This window comes from Myotis yumanensis, unplaced genomic scaffold, assembly GCF_028538775.1.
Source record: "Myotis yumanensis isolate MYYU_CA2020_CCGP unplaced genomic scaffold, mMyoYum1.0.hap1 SCAF_8, whole genome shotgun sequence".
NCBI classification, from domain to species: Eukaryota; Metazoa; Chordata; class Mammalia; order Chiroptera; family Vespertilionidae; genus Myotis; species Myotis yumanensis.
The window spans coordinates 21,022,129-21,038,744 of NW_027223759.1; the positions used below are offsets into that span (position 1 = coordinate 21,022,129).

Consider the following 16,616-nt stretch of genomic DNA (forward strand, 5'->3'; position numbering starts at 1 on the left):
AGGCAAAGGAAAGGAAAGGAAGTGCGTATTCCTTGAGGGCCTGCAGCCCAGCAGTAGACCCAGGGCCGTGCTGCGTGTTCATCCTCACACCAGCCCTCCGGGGGAGGCGTTATCCCATTTTACAGATGAGAACACTGGGGCCCAGAGAGAGAGAGAAAGCTCTCCCGAGGTTCCAGCAGAGTCAGAACCAAACCCAGCCCTGCCTGGTTCTGAGGCCAGCGCTCTCCCAGGCAGGACCCAGCCACACCTGCACTCTGGGCTTGGCTGGGATCAGGGGGCTCTCTGAGGCTGTGCCTGCGGCCACACCCAGGATGGAGGCTAGGGAGGGTATTCCACAGGCCTTCTCCCGGACACCTGCAGGGACAGGGAGCTCACCCCTCTCAAAGCATCCCTTTCTGTTACCAGCCTCTTTGAACCCCTTTCTTTCTCTGTAAAATGAGGACAAGGACAACCCTTATCTCACCGGTTTTGTGTGCATGAGAAAACACACATGTTCAGCGAGGTCTGCCAATGCCAGCCATCGCCAGTAGTGACAAGCACCAGCTGTGCCCATTAGAAGCAGTGTGACCTCTCACAGCCTCGGTTTCCTTATCTGTCACTTGGGTCTAATGCCACCTGCCTCACGGGTGCACTGGGAAGATGAGACCTGACAATGGCTAGCACATAGTAGGTCTGAAATACACAGTCCTCCTCCACCACAGGCAGCGGCCGGGCTTCTTTGTCTTTGTATCCCTCACAGGAGTTCTCTGAGGACAGTCTGAGGGCCCAGGGGGCCCAGGGATGCTTTTAGGGGTTGTGTGAGGTCAAAACTATTTCCTTAGTAATACTAAGCTCTCGTCTTTTTCACTCCCAGAGGCACGTGTGTGGTATCACAACAAAGGGAACCCAGGAGCCAGTAGAAGAACCCGCTGCCTTCTGAGAAGCCAGGCGTGAGAGAGCTTTGGAAAATGAAAAACTGTGTTACTTTTTACCCCAATCTTTTTTGTTTTAGATAACATCACTTTTCATAAAATTTCTATTTATGTTCAGATGTCGTCAGTTGAATATTGCTATGGAAGGGAATTGGTAGACATTTTTTAAATGTTCTCAGTTTTCATTTAGAGCATGGTAAGTATGGAAAGGTAGGACCCATATGGACAAAAGCTCTTTGGGGTCCTCAATGATTTTTTAGTGTAAAACTGAGACCAAGCAGTGGGAGAAGCTGCCCTGTGCTCACTGTGCTGGCCCACAGGGGTCTCAGCACCCATGTGCTCGAATCAGCCCTGAGCCACCTCCCAGCTGCACTGTCAGCTCGATGGGGAGCTGGAGCTGCCACGTGAGCACGTGCGATCTCCCAGGGCACTCTGCCCTGCGCTGGGCATGCCTCGGTAGGTACCACCCCAAACTTGCTGAATGGCAAAAACTTCACCCAGGACCACCGGGATGGAACTTGCCTATGAACTGAGCCGAGTCGGAGCCGAGGGATGGAGACACATTCCTGGTTCCACCGTTTGAGCCCCTGGGTCCAGCTGTGCTTGCTTCTTGGTCACAGGGGCCAATACATTCCTTTTTTATTTTCGTAAGCCAATTTGAGTTGAGTTTGTCTTCCAGCAGAAAGGTTACAGATGAAAACTCACAGTCATCAGAACCAAGGCCTGGAGGTGGGAAGCGGCTGGGAGGACCAGGGGAGTGGTCCGGTGGAGGCAGCCCTGGAGCCACAGCCAGAGCGTCGGGGAGGCGGTGTTTTGCCCACCAGAGACCTGGCAGACCCCTTTCCAAACAACACAGCTAGACAACAGCCCAGGTTTTCTTTCACTTTATCATTTATAAAGCCATACAATGGATCGCAAAGAAACAAAGCCGCCGACAGAGCAGGCAGCCTCGGTGTACAACACATTCATGTCCAGGGTAAGTAGCATATCAGGGTTTATACAAGGCGGCCGAGGCTATAGGCACAATGATACAAAATAGAAAGTATATTTCCATCTATATAAATACACAGTCAGGGCACGGGAGGAGGGCGGGTTATTCTGGTTTTCCTGCAGAGGGAAGGCCTGGAAGGCAGGGGACGTGGGGTGGGCGGGGGGGGGGGGGGGGGGGGGGGGGTGAGGAACTCCTTACATTTGTTTTGAATGACACATCAGAGGGAGGGGAGAAACAGGGAGACGCATGCAGACACTGATGTGCTCCGCACACACACACACACACAAACCCAACACGGACACAGGAGAGTCTCAACTGCTTAACACTGATTAGAAACCCAACTTGGGACATCCCTCTACAACTGCCTCACCGCTGGGAAGAGCCAGGCGTGGGAAATAAGCACAGGTCCTCCAACATCTGGGTCATCTGAGGACCGCAGAGCCCACCCCATCGCCAACACTGAGATTCCACCCGTCAGGGCCCTACAGGCCTCGCCTCCTGATTCCTTCCGCCCGATGATACTGAACTTGACATCCTCCTATCGCCCACCTCCTCCAACCCAACCCTGAAGATCCCTAGAGAGATGCGCCAACTACTCACACACATACACCTGCACCTGCACGCACGCGCACACACGTCCTGTGTTACCACTGCCAGGGGACTCTGGTCTCGAGATTCCGGGGCCTGGCCCTGAGTGAAGAGTGGCTCCAGGGCCCAGCCTCTGACCTCTCCAAGGACCCTGAGTGTGGGGCGATGCAGGGGCAGAGGCTGCCCTTGGACTCGGGCATTGGCCCCTTGATCTCCCCAGCTTCTGAAGCTGGGAACAAAGGGAGGAGACCCCAGGGCAGGGTGGCGGTGCACAACAGGGCATAGGTGTTGTCCCACCTGTGAGGAGTCTGCCCATCTCTGCTCATGCCCATCTGAGGGAGGAGAACGCCCCCTCATCTCCCTCCTGGGAGCCCCTTCCTGGAAGGGCCACACTCGTTCAGCCAGCTGCCTCCTCTTCTGGTGGCACAGCCACCAAGCCCATCACCCTGTCCTGCCAGCTTCTGACACACCCAGGGACTCCCCAAAGCCCAGTGCAGGAGGGATCCTGGCCGTCCACGAGCTCAGAGCGGCTGCAGGAAAGGCTGCCATGAGGACCAGGTCAAGGCCTTTCCCAAACCTGGGACAAACACTGGCTAGACAAGGGAGCCAGAACACATGACCTCAGGGGAGGGGATGCCAGTCACCTTGGAGGCTGATCAAACAGCTCACTTCCTCCCTATTTCCCCTCTGGGGTCTGCTCTCCATTGTTCCCATTCCCGGTCATCCCCTCTCCTTCCACCTGGGAAGAGCCACGTGGAGGCACTGGGCCTGCCTCCCTGCCTCAGAGGCCTGGCTGGACGACAGCCAGAAGCAGGCGGGGCCTGGGGCCGGGCTGAGCCCGCCTGGGGCTGTGTAGCTGAGTCACACGCTGACCATGCCTCTCCCGGACCCACCCCACCCCACGCCCCAGCCTACTTTCAAGACCAGACAGCACTCTCCTGGCTGACAAACGGGTTCAACACTAAACAACAGCAAATATGTTGAGGGAGGGGGAGGAGAGGAAAGGATAAACATTTACACGATAATAATTATTAAAAGTGCTTTCTTTTAAAGGACATCTTTGGCAAGAATATACTGCAGTGCTGCCGTGTGTGTGCGTGTGTGTGTGTGTGTGTGTGTGTGTGCACTTGTGCGCATGGGTGCACGGGCCCAACCTGTGAGATGGGAGGACTACAGTGTCTTCCCAGCCAGTGTCTGACCCAAAGGGGGGACCTCGTGGAGACTGAGGTGCCTTCCCCATTCCTCTGGAAAAGCCAAACTCTAGGAAACCAGCTCCCTCCAGAGTGACCCAGAGAGGGAGAGAATCAGCTCCCCAGCACCCCTAGGTCCTGCTTGTGGGGTCACCCTCAGCTCAGGCCCGGGAGGTGGGCTGCGGTTGGCGGTGGGCAAGCATGTGAGAAGGCTGACCCTGGGCCCGGGTCTGCCCGATGGGCTAACCCTCCGCTGGCCTCAGGGTGGAGAGGACGTCCAGACTAGGAGGAGAGTCCTGGACTGTCCAGTGGGAGGTTAGATATTGACAAAGGAAGGGGTGGAATCTCTCCTATGGAAGAGAGAGGGGAGGTGGGGAAGGGGGAGAGGGAACCCCAGGATCTGGCTTGAATGCCTCAGAAGGAAGAGCACTTTGGAAGAACCTTAGTCACCAAGCACAAGGTTTCAATCTTTGGGAAGCCGGGGGCTGCTCCCCGTCTTCGTTAGACACTCTCCTTTCTAACTCCCTGAAACAGTATGTCCACACAGATACAGCTTCTTGGAGGAGAAAAAATACAAAAGACGCACACACTCCCCATGCCCACCACACTCACCCATGTCCCCCGCTGGCTCACACACCCGCTCCAGCCCTGGTGAGGGGGCTCCTCTCGGGACCTGGTGGCCGAGGCCTAGGCTTGCCAGAAAAGAGGGAGCCAAAGGAGATGGAACACGTGCACCCCTCACTGCTGAGCCCCCGACAAAGTCTAGGGAAGGCCAAGGCCAGGGCAAGGAGACCCCTGATTGCTCCAAGGATAAAGGCCCCTACATTTCAGGCTTCCCTTATATATAGAAAGAGGGATGGGAACTGGTTTTTGCCCAGGGAGGCAATAAAGCAATATGGGAAAACAATAAATACCTCTTGTCAATTTACCTATTCTTTTTTTAACCTTTTCTTATATTTTATTAGCTTACAGATTCTGTCAGTATGTCTCACATATATATTATATATATTTATATATCAGTACAATGCCTCTCTCCAAGGGACCCCAGGAGGCTTAAGAAGCCCCTCGAGAATGGAGTCCTGGTGACTTTTCCATTCCAGCTGAGAGTACTTGGGTGGAGGTCGGGGGGTTCCCAATTGCCCAGGCGGACTCTAGGCCCTCTGCTCCCGGGCAGCTTGTTTCTGCTGGGGAAACCAAGGCAGAAGTGGGAACAGCAAGGCTTTGGTATTGTAAATAGGCCATGTGGTATATAGGCAGCAGCCCAGAGCTCTGCTGAGTCACCTGGACAGCCCAACAGAAGTCAGGCCCCAAACCCCAGCAGATGGGAGGACAGGACCCCAGGCATCCCCTGGGCCTTGCTGAGCAGGGCTCTTGGAAGCAGGTTCCCTAGGATGAGCCCAACAGGAGGACCCTGCAGGACAGAACAGAGCTGGGCAGATCAGAAGGCTTAATCCCCAGCACCCAAAAAGATATCATGCAGATAAGCCGGTCTGAGATAAGGCTGGTGTGGTCTTGGCAGCCAAGAATGGGCTGAGGACTGAGAGCTGGGGGGAGTGGCCTGCCCACCTTGCCACACAACTTGGGGAAGATGCCTGGAGGTCAAAGCCACTGTGGCTGATGGGTCTCTTCTCCGAGACTATGGAAATTCTCATCTCCATCTCCTCCAACCAGTGGTCCCGCCACTCCTGCCGGGGTCTTTGCCAAGGAGAAGACGCTGGCGGCACGCAGGGCCACTAGAGTGCAGGTGCGGGGACCAAGTCAGAGCCTGTTACCCATATTCCTGGGTGCTCCTGGGGAAGAAGGCTGGTGTCCCCTCCCTGATGCTGGGTCATCCCAACTCTGACCTCTGGACAGTATGCACATGTGTGCACATGTGGAACATGGACAAGTACACCTGTTTACAATTCTAGCTGAGAGTCGAATATAAATCTGAGTGTGAGGGTGTGGGGGCAGATATATACACAACCCTACATACATTCCCACACAAACTGTACATCAGAGGCAGAGCAGAGAGGCCTTAGTACCTCGGGCCTGAGATACTTTCAAAGCCAAAGTTCCGCCACGTGACGTCCCATGCTGGCTCCTTTTGGTTTGACAATGTACCCTAGAGGGGGCCAGAAAAAGATTCTCTTGACTTGATTTCTCCTTGCAAAGTGGTTGGGCTATGGAGACACTTTTCCATTTCCCCCCAAAATATGGGTCCCCAAGGAGGCCAGCTCTGCCTCCTGTGAGGGTGAGAGGGAGTTAGGTGGACCTGCTTCGTTTTGGAGACTTTGGGGGTTGCGCAGTAGCCATCTACCCAAGGGAATCCGAGTTATCCTCCTCCATTCTTTTCTTTCTTTCTCTCCCTCTCTCCCCTGCCCCTCCGCAATTCACTTCCCTCTCCCCATGTCACACTTTCTTCTCTCCTTCTCCAAAATTGGCCCAAAGTCCTCCTTCTGGATTCAGAGATGGTCAGGATTCATGGGTCCCCTCCCCACATGCCCCATCCCCACTGCCCTGGCCCGGGGCATGGGGTGAGTTCATCTCTTCTGGCCGGCACTCAGCATGACCTTGGAGACGAAGTTGACAATGGCGGAGGCAGGCTGGTTGGGATCAAGCTCAGCGAAGAGGTGGCAGGCGTTGTCCGTGGTGCTGCCCTGCTTCCGGGCCACAAAGCCGAAGAGCCTGCAGGGGCAGGAGAGGGGTGACAGGTGTGTGGGGAGGGCAGGAGGGGCCAGACCTTGGAGAGGTGCCCAAGTGAGCAAGCTTATCTTCAGGCTGACTTCTCCCCGCATCTGTCCCCATCTCCTGAGCACAGGGATTGGGGTGGGGGAGACCAAAAGAGAACCCTCTCTCTCTTCCACTGACAAGGCAGTCAAGTGACAAGAAATGACAGTGGCACTGGTTTCAGGGGAGGCACAGAAATTCCCCTTTTGTGGTGGGGTGGAGGAGGAGTAGGGAGGAGGAGCTGCAGGCAAGTGACAAGACTAGACAGAGAGGTGGATACGAGACCAAAAATAAAATGGGGACATTCCTAGCTGAGCTTCTCTCAGTCCATCTCAGCCCCGCCCCTACCCAACTGTTCTTATACACCACACAAACGCAAATGAATAAAATGCCACCTGCCCGTCAAAGGGCTGGGCCTCCTCAGACACCTGGAGAAGGTCAGGGAGACAAAAGGACAAGGGTCACGACCCTCCCCCCGACCACCACACACAAATTTCTCTTGGGCTCCGGAGAATGGGAGGAGGGGGAGAGAGACCCCACACCTGTTCCTCCAACCCCCACTCCCTGCACCAAGACTGGAGTGAGCTGGCATTCTCTCTGCAAAACAGAGTTAAAAATATGAGAGCAGAGAACAGAATGTGAGCTCAGGTCCCCTCCTAGTCAGCGTGTTGCTAATTAGAGTGAGATGGAGCAATCGGGACAGCTGGGGATTCCGATGGAACCCCTCTCCCTGGGACTAGACCACAACAGCCAAAATTAGAAAAGTTAGGTCGGGCTTGCAGCCGTGCACATGCATGTGTGTACACACCCTGGGCTTCCTACAGCTGTTTCAGGGCCTGGGAATCACTGAGCCAGAGGTCTGGGGCAATGGTCTAAGTAGTGGAAAAGCCTGGGGCCATGACCAACCCCTGAATCCCCTTTCCAGACTTGCTGGGCTCCTTGGTGCAGTGGAGGGCACTCAGGGCACCAGGGGAGAGAGGCTCTGAGCTGTGGGCATGAAGGCCCACCAACCCTGGCGGCCAGGTTCTGCCATGGTGGAGAGTCTGCCAGCCTCATAGCCTAAACACCCCCTGCCTCCCTCGCTTGATGTTTACTTCAGCTCCAAGGCTCCCAGGGCCAGCTCAACAACAACCAATTCCTTTCTCTGCTTAGGGAAGTGGGTCCAGGCAAGAAACCTCAACCCCAAGGGCATGGAGGAGCACTTATAAGGACCTGAGAGTTAGACCTTCCTTACTTCAAGGCCTCAGGCATCCGTGTGCCTCATCCTAGTCCAGTGGTCGGCAAACTGCGGCTCGCAAGCCACATGCGGCTTTTTGGCCCCTTGAGTGTGGCTCTTCCACAAAATACCGACTTCTACGCATGGGCCACGAAGTTTCAATCGCACTGTATATGTGCACCCACACGTGGTATTTTGTGGAAGAGCCACACTCAAGGGGCCAAAGAGCCGCATGTGGCTCGCGAGCTGCAGTTTGCCGACCACTGCCTTAGTCCCATCCGCAGTCGGCTCCCTGAGCCAGTGGCCGGCCAGCAAGGCCAGGCCAGCAGGAAGCTCAGTGCAAAACCAGTTCCTGAATGAGGAGAATGAGTTACAGGCCTGGGATCAGCCCACTCCTGTCCCTGACCCGTCTCCCCACACAGAGCCCAGTGGTCAGTGAGCAGGAGCTTCCTCAAATATAAAGCTCTGGCCTCCTGGTTGGTGGCAGGGACACGGAGGCCTGAATGACCCCTGTGTGCCCAGGAGAAGGCTGAGGCAAGTGTGGGGCAAGCTTTGAGATGGCTGGACTCCTGGGTCCTCCTTCCGCTGGGCTGCTAATTCTTTCTGTGACCTGGGGCACATCGAGGTCCCTTTCATCCCACATAGCCCCGCTGCTGATCATGCTAACTAACTGTGGGTCAGTTCCATTCCTTCTTGACCAAGGTGGCCTCACTGCGACTCCTCCTCACTCTCCTCCTGCTGCCTCATCTGTCCTCTCATTTCTTCATTAGACAAATATTCACCAGCCCTTCCCATGAGACAGACAACCCTGCCTTCAGGAAGCTTGCACTCTGGTGGCCATGCCTCCCTGTCCCCTCGAAATGGTCTCTGTCCCACCCCCACACCCATTACTACCTATTCTAATTGTGCCTGTCTTTTAAGACCCATTTTTTTAATGTAAGTTCTTCCCCCAAACCACCCTGAATCTCCCCCTGCCTAGAATCTATCCCATGCACTCTCCTCAGTGATATCCACAGACACGATGAGCTGCACCCTGTTGGCATGTTGCATACAGAAGTGGTTTTAATTTTTTAACGGAGAAATTTTTCTTTTTCTAAAACAATCTTATATGAAGTCCAAATATAGAAAAGTGACAGCAGTGTTTATGGCTATAAATGTATCAATCCAACAGCACACCATTACAAACTCAATCAGTAGAAACGTGAGCCCATGTTTGCATGAGCCCAGCAGACTAAAGTGTGGAATTACAGACCATAATGGCAATCTGTGTCAGCTTCAGTAGCCAGGTTATTCCCACACTTTGCCTGGGTTTTGTGATATAGAGAAAAACCTGACTCATACTGATACATAACTGCACATTATAACAAGGTTTTTCCTCCCCTCTTAAGAGCTCAGTTACAACCTGAGGATTGTAGGGTTCCGTGGAACACAGTTCGAAAACCACTACAGCATGTTAACGTTTACACATGTGTCCTATCCACTGTGCCAATGGCGGGCCTCTTGGAGTCAAAGTCAGCCTTCTGGTCAGTCTGAATCCTCCCAGGGCCAAGTTCCTCTGAGGCACTTAGGAAATGCTGAATGGATGGAGGCATCAACCAAAAAGTCCCAGGGTCATCCCCGAATTCAGACCTTCTGGGCTCCCATGTTCTGATGAAGTCTAGCCCAGCCAAACAGAAGTCCACCCAAAGAGTAGAATGGGAATTAAGGAGGCCAGGATTGGGGAAGAAAAGATCATTTAAACAACCCTGCCCTACTGTCATCACCTCATTAAACTCTCGGCTTCCTGTCCAATTCCTCAGATCCCTACTGGCCTAGTCCTGGGAGAGGGAAGGTGACAAGACTGGAGGCAGAAGACAAAAGACCTGGCTGCCTGGTCCAAAGCTGAGTGACGCTCGCTGCCCTTTGCCTCCAACTAGTCCTGGATTCTCAACCTGCCCTGCTCTCTCCACCCACAAAGAGACCAGCCAGCCAGGATGGGGGAGAAGTCACACTTACTTAGCAGGGGCACCTCCCTCCGTCTTCATCCACCTGTGGAGAGAAAGATGGTACAGCTGTAATCCACTACACCTTCTCCCCAGAGCTTAACCCCATGCATGCCCAGACCTTCTGGGGGAAGGCAGAGGAGCCCCGCTATGGGTTGGGGGTCATTCAGTTAAAGAGAACTATGGCCTGTCTCTCAAGGGCTCTCTCCCCGGTGTGGAGAGGAGAAGCAGATTCAGGGTCAGGAACAAGACAGAGGGGGCAAAAGTGGGTATTTGAGTCCCTGGAAGGGTCTCCAAATTTGTCGTGGGAAAAACTCAAAAAGATGCCCAGCACAATTACTTTCACTCTCACAGACACAGGCAGATCTTCAAGCTGAACCAAAAATGCACACACGCACACATATGTTCACCTGCACACACATGTGCTCACACAGAGACTTCAGTGTTCTAGAGCTGGCTGGGGGGGAAGGTGTCTACATGAGACTCACTTTCTCTCCTGTGGATCCAGGTCACAGAAGGTGACGGTGTTGAGAGGGTAGTGTCGTCTGAAGAAGAGCCTATGGTACAGACATCAGACAGACAAAGAGTGAGTGTTGAAGTGACAGGTCAGGCCACCTTCCCATTATCTGTGGCTGCTGTAGGTCAACACAGCCTCTCCCTGATGACCAAGATAACCTGGGCTGCTCATACTGGGGACATAAGCAATGCATGGAGACAGATAGATATGTCGGAGAAACATCTCTCAAATGCTACAGGTTAGGAAAAGGAGAAAGAAACTGGCATTGAGGGATGAGAAATGGGGGTACCTTGGAGGAGGAAGCAAAGGAGTGAGGGGACATGTTAGAGAGAGCATGAGAGGAAGGGCTCTGTTCTAGAAAGCAGGTATTTTTGTCAGTTGCATTTGCAGCTGTATACCCAATGCAGACATATTTGTAGAAAGATGGAAAATGGGTGGATAGATAGGAAGATAGATGGAGGCATAAATGAGTGAAGGAATAAATGGAGGAGTGTAGATGGGGAATGAATGGATGCAGAGATGGATGGATCAACTAGTGAGTGGGTGAGCAAGGGGATGGATGGATGGACGGACGGGTGGCCGGATAGACAGAGGATGGATGGGAGATAGATGAGTACAAGGCATGAGTCAATTGGTAAGTGGGTGGGTAAATGGAAGGATAGATGGGTCACAGGAGGAGAGCCTAACACAGAAGTGGGCAGAAGAGTCTTACTTTCTCTGGTTGTCAGTCAGTGTAATTCCCTGGGCAGACACTTTGAAGTGAACGATGGTGGCAGCTGGCGTGGGGTCAGCAGCCAGTGTCTCGGAAGTGGCTTTGGAGATGGCCTGTGGCCCAGTGAGCGACTCCATGTCCACAGAGTTGACAAAGAGCACGTTGCAGGCTGAAAGAAACCCACCCAAGGAGACGTCATGGGGGCTGGAGTGGGTGGGGATGACTCCCAGGTCCTCTCTTCAGGCCAATTTTCAAGCCAAGGCACCTGAGCCCAGAAATGTGGTGTGCCCACCCAGAGACATTTGGGTCTGGGAGTGATGTCCAGCCTGCACCTGCAGGAGGGGACAGGGCAGAAAGGAGGAAAGGCCTGGGCAGGTCTGGCCACTCACCTGCTCCTTGCTTTAGCAGGTCGGTGGTTGAGTTGGCAGGGCCCGAGCTATCTTTCGAGTCATCTGTGGGATCTGAGACAAAGATTTCATTCAGCCAGTAATTAAAATTCTAGACCTGGAAAGGCTCCCCAGTCTGGATGGGCCTACGGTGAGCTCTACAAATGCTTAGTGCAATGGATACTGCTTTTCATATCAGACACTGGTAGCCGGTACGTGCGTGTCCAGTTGGAATGGTCAATAACTGCTCGCTGGTTGAGAGCTCTAGATTCCAACAGAGCTGGGTTGAGACTCTCAGCCCAGGACCTGCTAAGTTTCTATAAAGTGGAAATGATGGTGATAGAAGTGTTTCAGTGGGTTTTTTAAATGCTCCGTGTACAGTGTTAGCCCAGTGCTAGGCATAAAGCATAACTTCAAGTGGCAGTTGGTGGCGGTGTTCTTTGTATTGATGTCTGTGTAGATCGATAAATGCCCTCACTCATTAAACACTTAAATAGCACAATTATAATTTCAATATTAAAAAGCATCAAGTACCATTTACACCAGTGTTTTTCAGACTTTGCTGTGCAGACTTGTTAAAACCAGAGAACCTGATTAGGCGGGACTTGAGAATAGTTGCATTTTAAACAAGGTCCCAGGGGCGCTGAGGCTGCTGCTGGCCTGGGGATCAGGCTTGGAAAACTACTAGTTTATACAATGTCAGTATCAGTTTGATCATTGCTGAATTACTTTGGTAAATTCTGTAGAAATATCATTTAATTAGTGTCTAACTGTCATGGTTAATAATGCTATTTAAGTTGCATTTGAACTTTTAAGCTAATAATGCTGGTCAATTATCATTAATAATTCAATGAATCGAATTGGATACATAGAGACTATCAAACAATATTGGAGGTTTTCTGTGTGGGCAAAAACCTCAGGAGCTCCACAAGAGAGGAGAGAGTCCCAGGGGCACTTCCGAATGTCCTATTATTGAACAGAGGGAGAAGGCACCTCGGCTCCCAGTTTGCAGACCTCAAGTTCAGGGCCAAGCACATTCCCCTCCTGTGGGCGCTGTGTATTGGGGGGCTGGGAATAGAAGCCTGTGCTATAATAGAAGCTTCAATTTGAAGAGCTTGGGGTCCCCTGCCATCCTCCAAGGGTGGGACACCCCTCTGAGAGAAGCTGAAATCTCCTTTGCTGGCCCCAGGTCTCACTCAGATTCTCGTCCTCTATGTCCTGAGGCTGTCGGGTTCCAATCAAACATCCCACAATCAAAAGTCGGCTCGCTCTTTCCTATCAGCTCAGTGTCGCCTCGGTCAGGGGACATCCTGTCAGCCACACAGACTAGAAAACTCCAGGGATATCTGACCGTCCCCTTTCCTTCCCATGCAGAGCCCAGCCACCTCTCCTCCAGAGGTCTCTCCAGAGTGCTGTCTCCTGTCCGTTCAGGCCAACCTCCCACCCTGGGTGCCCCATGACCTAAATCTGCCTCCCCCCTTCCCCACCGACGCGCATCTCACCCTCTGGACAAGGTCCTCCCCATGACTGTCTCCTGGGATGAGGCTTATTCTGATAATTCATTTGAATTTCTTTAAGCCTCTAGAGAATTTTTTAGAACAATCTGGCAAGTCAATTATGTACATTCCTGAAGTTAAGCTTTTTAATAAATGTTTCCTTTTTTTTAAAATAGAAAAAAAGAGGTGGTTTCAAATTTCCCCAGATGGCAAAATGACCCATGTCCTCCAAGCCTGGCCCAAGCTCTGGAGTTCTGGCAGGGCCCAGAAACGAAGGAGGCCAGTTCAAGGGTGGGCTGGGAGACGGAGGAGTGTCAGGTTCCTACCTCGGTTTGGAATGACCAGCTTACAGGGCAGGGCCAGCGGGATGATGGAGTGCTGGTAGACCAGGGCAGAGAGAGATCCTGCAGGGAGGGAGATGGCATGTCAGAGCAGCTTTGCTGGAAGTGGGCCAGAGCACTGAGGGAGCCCACCACGCCGCCATGATCAGCTTCTTCATTACCCTCCCACATCCCAACCAACGAAACTGAAAATCCACTCCCTCTTAGTTAGCGAGACCCAAGGGAGAATATTCCAATGGCTCACCCTAGCAGTCATAGGTTACTTAACAGCTTTCCTTTAGAGAAAGTTACTCCCAACATCTCCCCCATGCCCCTCCATCTGCCGGGGCCCCTCTCAGGACAGTGCAGCAGAGGACTCAAAGAATCGTGGGATCAAATCCCAACTCAGTCACTTACTAGCTGTGTTCTTGCATAAGCCTAACTTCTATGAACCTCCATGTCCTCATATGTAAAACTAGAGGCCTGATGCACAAAATTCATGCAAGGGGCTCAGCCCTCACAGCCGTGGCCCTCACAGCCGTGGCCCTCACGGCCCCAGCTGCATCTGGAAGGTCGTCCGAAAGGACGTCCGGTCTAATTAGCATATTACACTTTTATTATTATAGATGGGACAATGGCACCTACCACGCAGGATTGTCATGAGACCAGAAGTAACAGAAGGGACCTAGACAGTGACTTTCACATAGTAGGTGGTCAATAAAGGAAACTGTTATTATAGCTATTATCCAAATTACAATGATAACAAGTCTCAGTGGGGTAGGGCATCTATCAAGAGGAATCTGGCAGAGTGAAGGGACTGGAGGACAGAGGAAGGGAAACCACTGTCCATTTCTCTGCTGTGTCTAGGACAAGGGGGGCGGGCAGAACCAAGGCGGGGGGCGGAGGGCTGGGGCAGGCCTGAGGCTCTCTGCAAGCCAACTGGGGAGACAGAAGTGGGGGAAATCTCACCAAAGTTTGGCTCGTTGGGGCAGCCCTTGAGCTTGACTCCTCGGGGGCCGGTCTCTATCAGGAAATGTCTCACCAGCTCATGGGTCATGTCCCCTGGGATGAAAAGGAAGAAATGAGGACCAGTCACTTCTCACAGTGCCCTCCCACCACCTCCCACCACTGATTTCTGGCTTCTCCAGTGTGCAGGGCTTTGATGGGAGAACCCTGGAATGGAGGGACTGCCTCTCCATTACTCCCCCTCAAGGAAACACAATCACAGAGGCCCAACAATCTGGCTTCCCCGTTCTCTGACCCCAATCACCAAGCCCAAGACTCACTCTGCTGAAGAGGGTTTAGCAGGGATCAGCTCCCATGAGAATTAGAAACCTGCCCAGCCCCCAGGTCCCTCTGGCTTTGAAGAGACCATATGGATCACCTAGTCCTGAGGCCCAGTTAGAGAAGACAGTGTTACCTTTCTTATTCTGCTGCATGATGGTCGGAGGGGGAGAAGACACCTTCATGGCCAGCCCATAGGCTCCTCGGAAAGAGTGGCTGTCACGGATGATGAAGGCCCCGGGCTCCTGGTCCTTCAGCAGAGCGATGGCTGGGTCGGGAAGGGATGGGAGAGAAGAGGAAATAAGAAATATACTGGAGTTGGCAAACTTTTTCTGTAAATAGCCAGATGTAAATATTTCAGGCTTTGCAGGCCATGCAGTCTCTACTGCAACTGCTCGACTCTGCCACTGCCACACAAAAGCAGCCACAGACAGGATATAAATTAATGGATGTGGTTGTGTTCAATAACACTATAATTACCAAGCAGACAGCAGTCCAGATTTGACCCGGGGGCCGAGTCACCAACACCCTGTCCTATGTCCACACAGACTTTCCCTTGGGGCCTGAGGTGGGCCTCATCTCCACCCCTATAGTCCCAACTTTATTTTTCTGTAAAATATACAAAAATCTCCCATATCATGCAGATGGAGAGCTAACATTTCCTACTATCTTGGCCAGCCTTTTACTTTGCCCAGAAACCAAGACTTGGCTCATTTTAAGGATCCTTCAAAGAGGTGCTTACAATCACTGCTCTGCTCCCCGAAACTTCACTACAGCGACTGCTCTTCCTGTCTGACCTTGATCCCAGCCCCCTCTCTATGACCACTACCTACTGCAAAGAGGAAGGAGTCTACTTAAATTTCTTGTCCAGGGGAGGCCCGGGGAGCAGCAGCCAGTTGTGACCTTGGATGGACCCCGGAACCCCCCAGCACTCACCCTGCTCTCTGGAGATCTCGGGTTTGTACCAATACTTGGAAGTGTCCTGGACAAATTTCACTTTAGCCCTGGTCTCTGGGCTGTTGTCTAAAGGAGAAAAAAAAGGGATATGGGTTAAATTGTGCCCCCCCAAAAGATGTGTGGGGGTTCTAACCACGATACCTGTGAATGTGACCTTATTTGGAAATAAGGTCTTTGCATATGTAATCAAATTAAAATGAGGTCATACAGGATTAGAATGGTCCCCAATCCAATATGACTGGTGTCCTCATAAGAAGAAAAGAGTCAGAGACGCAAGGGGAGAGCACCACGTGAACGTGGGGGCAGACTGGAGAGATGCACCTACAGCGAGGGACACCAAGCACTGCTGGCAACGAGAAGCCAGGAGAAAGGCCTGGAGCAGACGCTCCTCCCTCAGAGCCTCCAGAAGGAGCCAACCCTGCCAACACCTTGATTTTGGACTTTTGGCCTCCATTACTGTGAAAGAAAAAATTCTGTGTCTTCAGCATAAAGTCTGTGGCACTTTGTTATGCTGCCCTAAGAAAGTCAGTCACCTCAAACATCAGCAGAGTATTGCTCAAGGGCCCTGAGCAGCTTTGGCATCCTCTCCATCCACCACCAACCACGTGTGCCACAGAACTGCTCTCCTGCTGTCCGTCTACCACCACCAACCGCGTGTGCCACAGAGCTGCTCTCCTGCTGAAGGGCTGGCAAAGCATTCTCCCTGGGCCAATGAAGCCCTACTCCACCCCATCTCCTTTCTCTAGAAGATTCAGACTAGACCAGGGGTGGGCAAACTTTTTGACTCGAGGGCCACAATGGGTTCTTAAACTGGACCGGAGGGCCGGAACAAAAGCATGGATGGAGTGTTTGTGTGAACTAATATAAATTCAAAGTAAACATCATTACATAAAAGGGTACGGTCTTTTTGTTGTTGTTGTTTTATTCATTTCAAACGGGCCAGATCCAGCCCGTGGGCCGTAGTTTGCCCACGGCTGGACTAGACCCTTCTTGCAGCTTCTTCCCCACAGTCTAAGACACCAGCTCTAGTCCCTTTCTCCACTGGCTCAATGTCCCAATTTTATCATAACAACCTTGAGAACTGGGCAGAAAGACCATTTCGTTCCACTTTTCCCCAACCCCCTCCTCATTCCCATGTGGAAAGCCTGAGTTCTGTATCATAGAGGGCAAAGGAGTCGCTCCTGCTCTAGAACAAATAGGGGAGGGGCTGGCCTAGAATTTGGAAGCCATCTCGTGTGTCACATACCCCACTTCTCTGGCTGATGTTCCCACCCCAGACCCCCTGCAGACCCAGGATGATTTCACAGAACAATAGGTTCTAGAAGGCCCTCTGAGAGCATCTAGTCCAACCTCCTAA

The 16,616-nt window shown here is 52.5% G+C and overlaps 1 protein-coding gene across 13 annotated transcripts in view; it reads right to left on the reverse strand.

Annotated features, from left to right (window-relative positions):
• Positions 1-1,779: 1,779 nt before the first annotated feature.
• Positions 1,780-16,616, reverse strand: part of TNS1 (tensin 1) — a 221,249-nt gene continuing 206,412 nt past the window's right edge. For all 13 annotated transcript variants that reach the window (XM_070422098.1, XM_070422097.1, XM_070422100.1 and 10 more), the window contains 9 exons: positions 15,239-15,325; positions 14,439-14,570; positions 13,988-14,080; positions 13,025-13,102; positions 11,206-11,277; positions 10,817-10,985; positions 10,076-10,144; positions 9,601-9,633; positions 1,780-6,347 (listed from right to left, as the gene is read on the reverse strand). In XM_070422098.1, the coding sequence (XP_070278199.1) occupies positions 6,203-6,347; positions 9,601-9,633; positions 10,076-10,144; positions 10,817-10,985; positions 11,206-11,277; positions 13,025-13,102; positions 13,988-14,080; positions 14,439-14,570; positions 15,239-15,325 (878 nt within the window). In that variant the 3' untranslated portion in view covers positions 1,780-6,202. The remainder of the gene's footprint in view (positions 6,348-9,600; positions 9,634-10,075; positions 10,145-10,816; positions 10,986-11,205; positions 11,278-13,024; positions 13,103-13,987; positions 14,081-14,438; positions 14,571-15,238; positions 15,326-16,616) is intronic.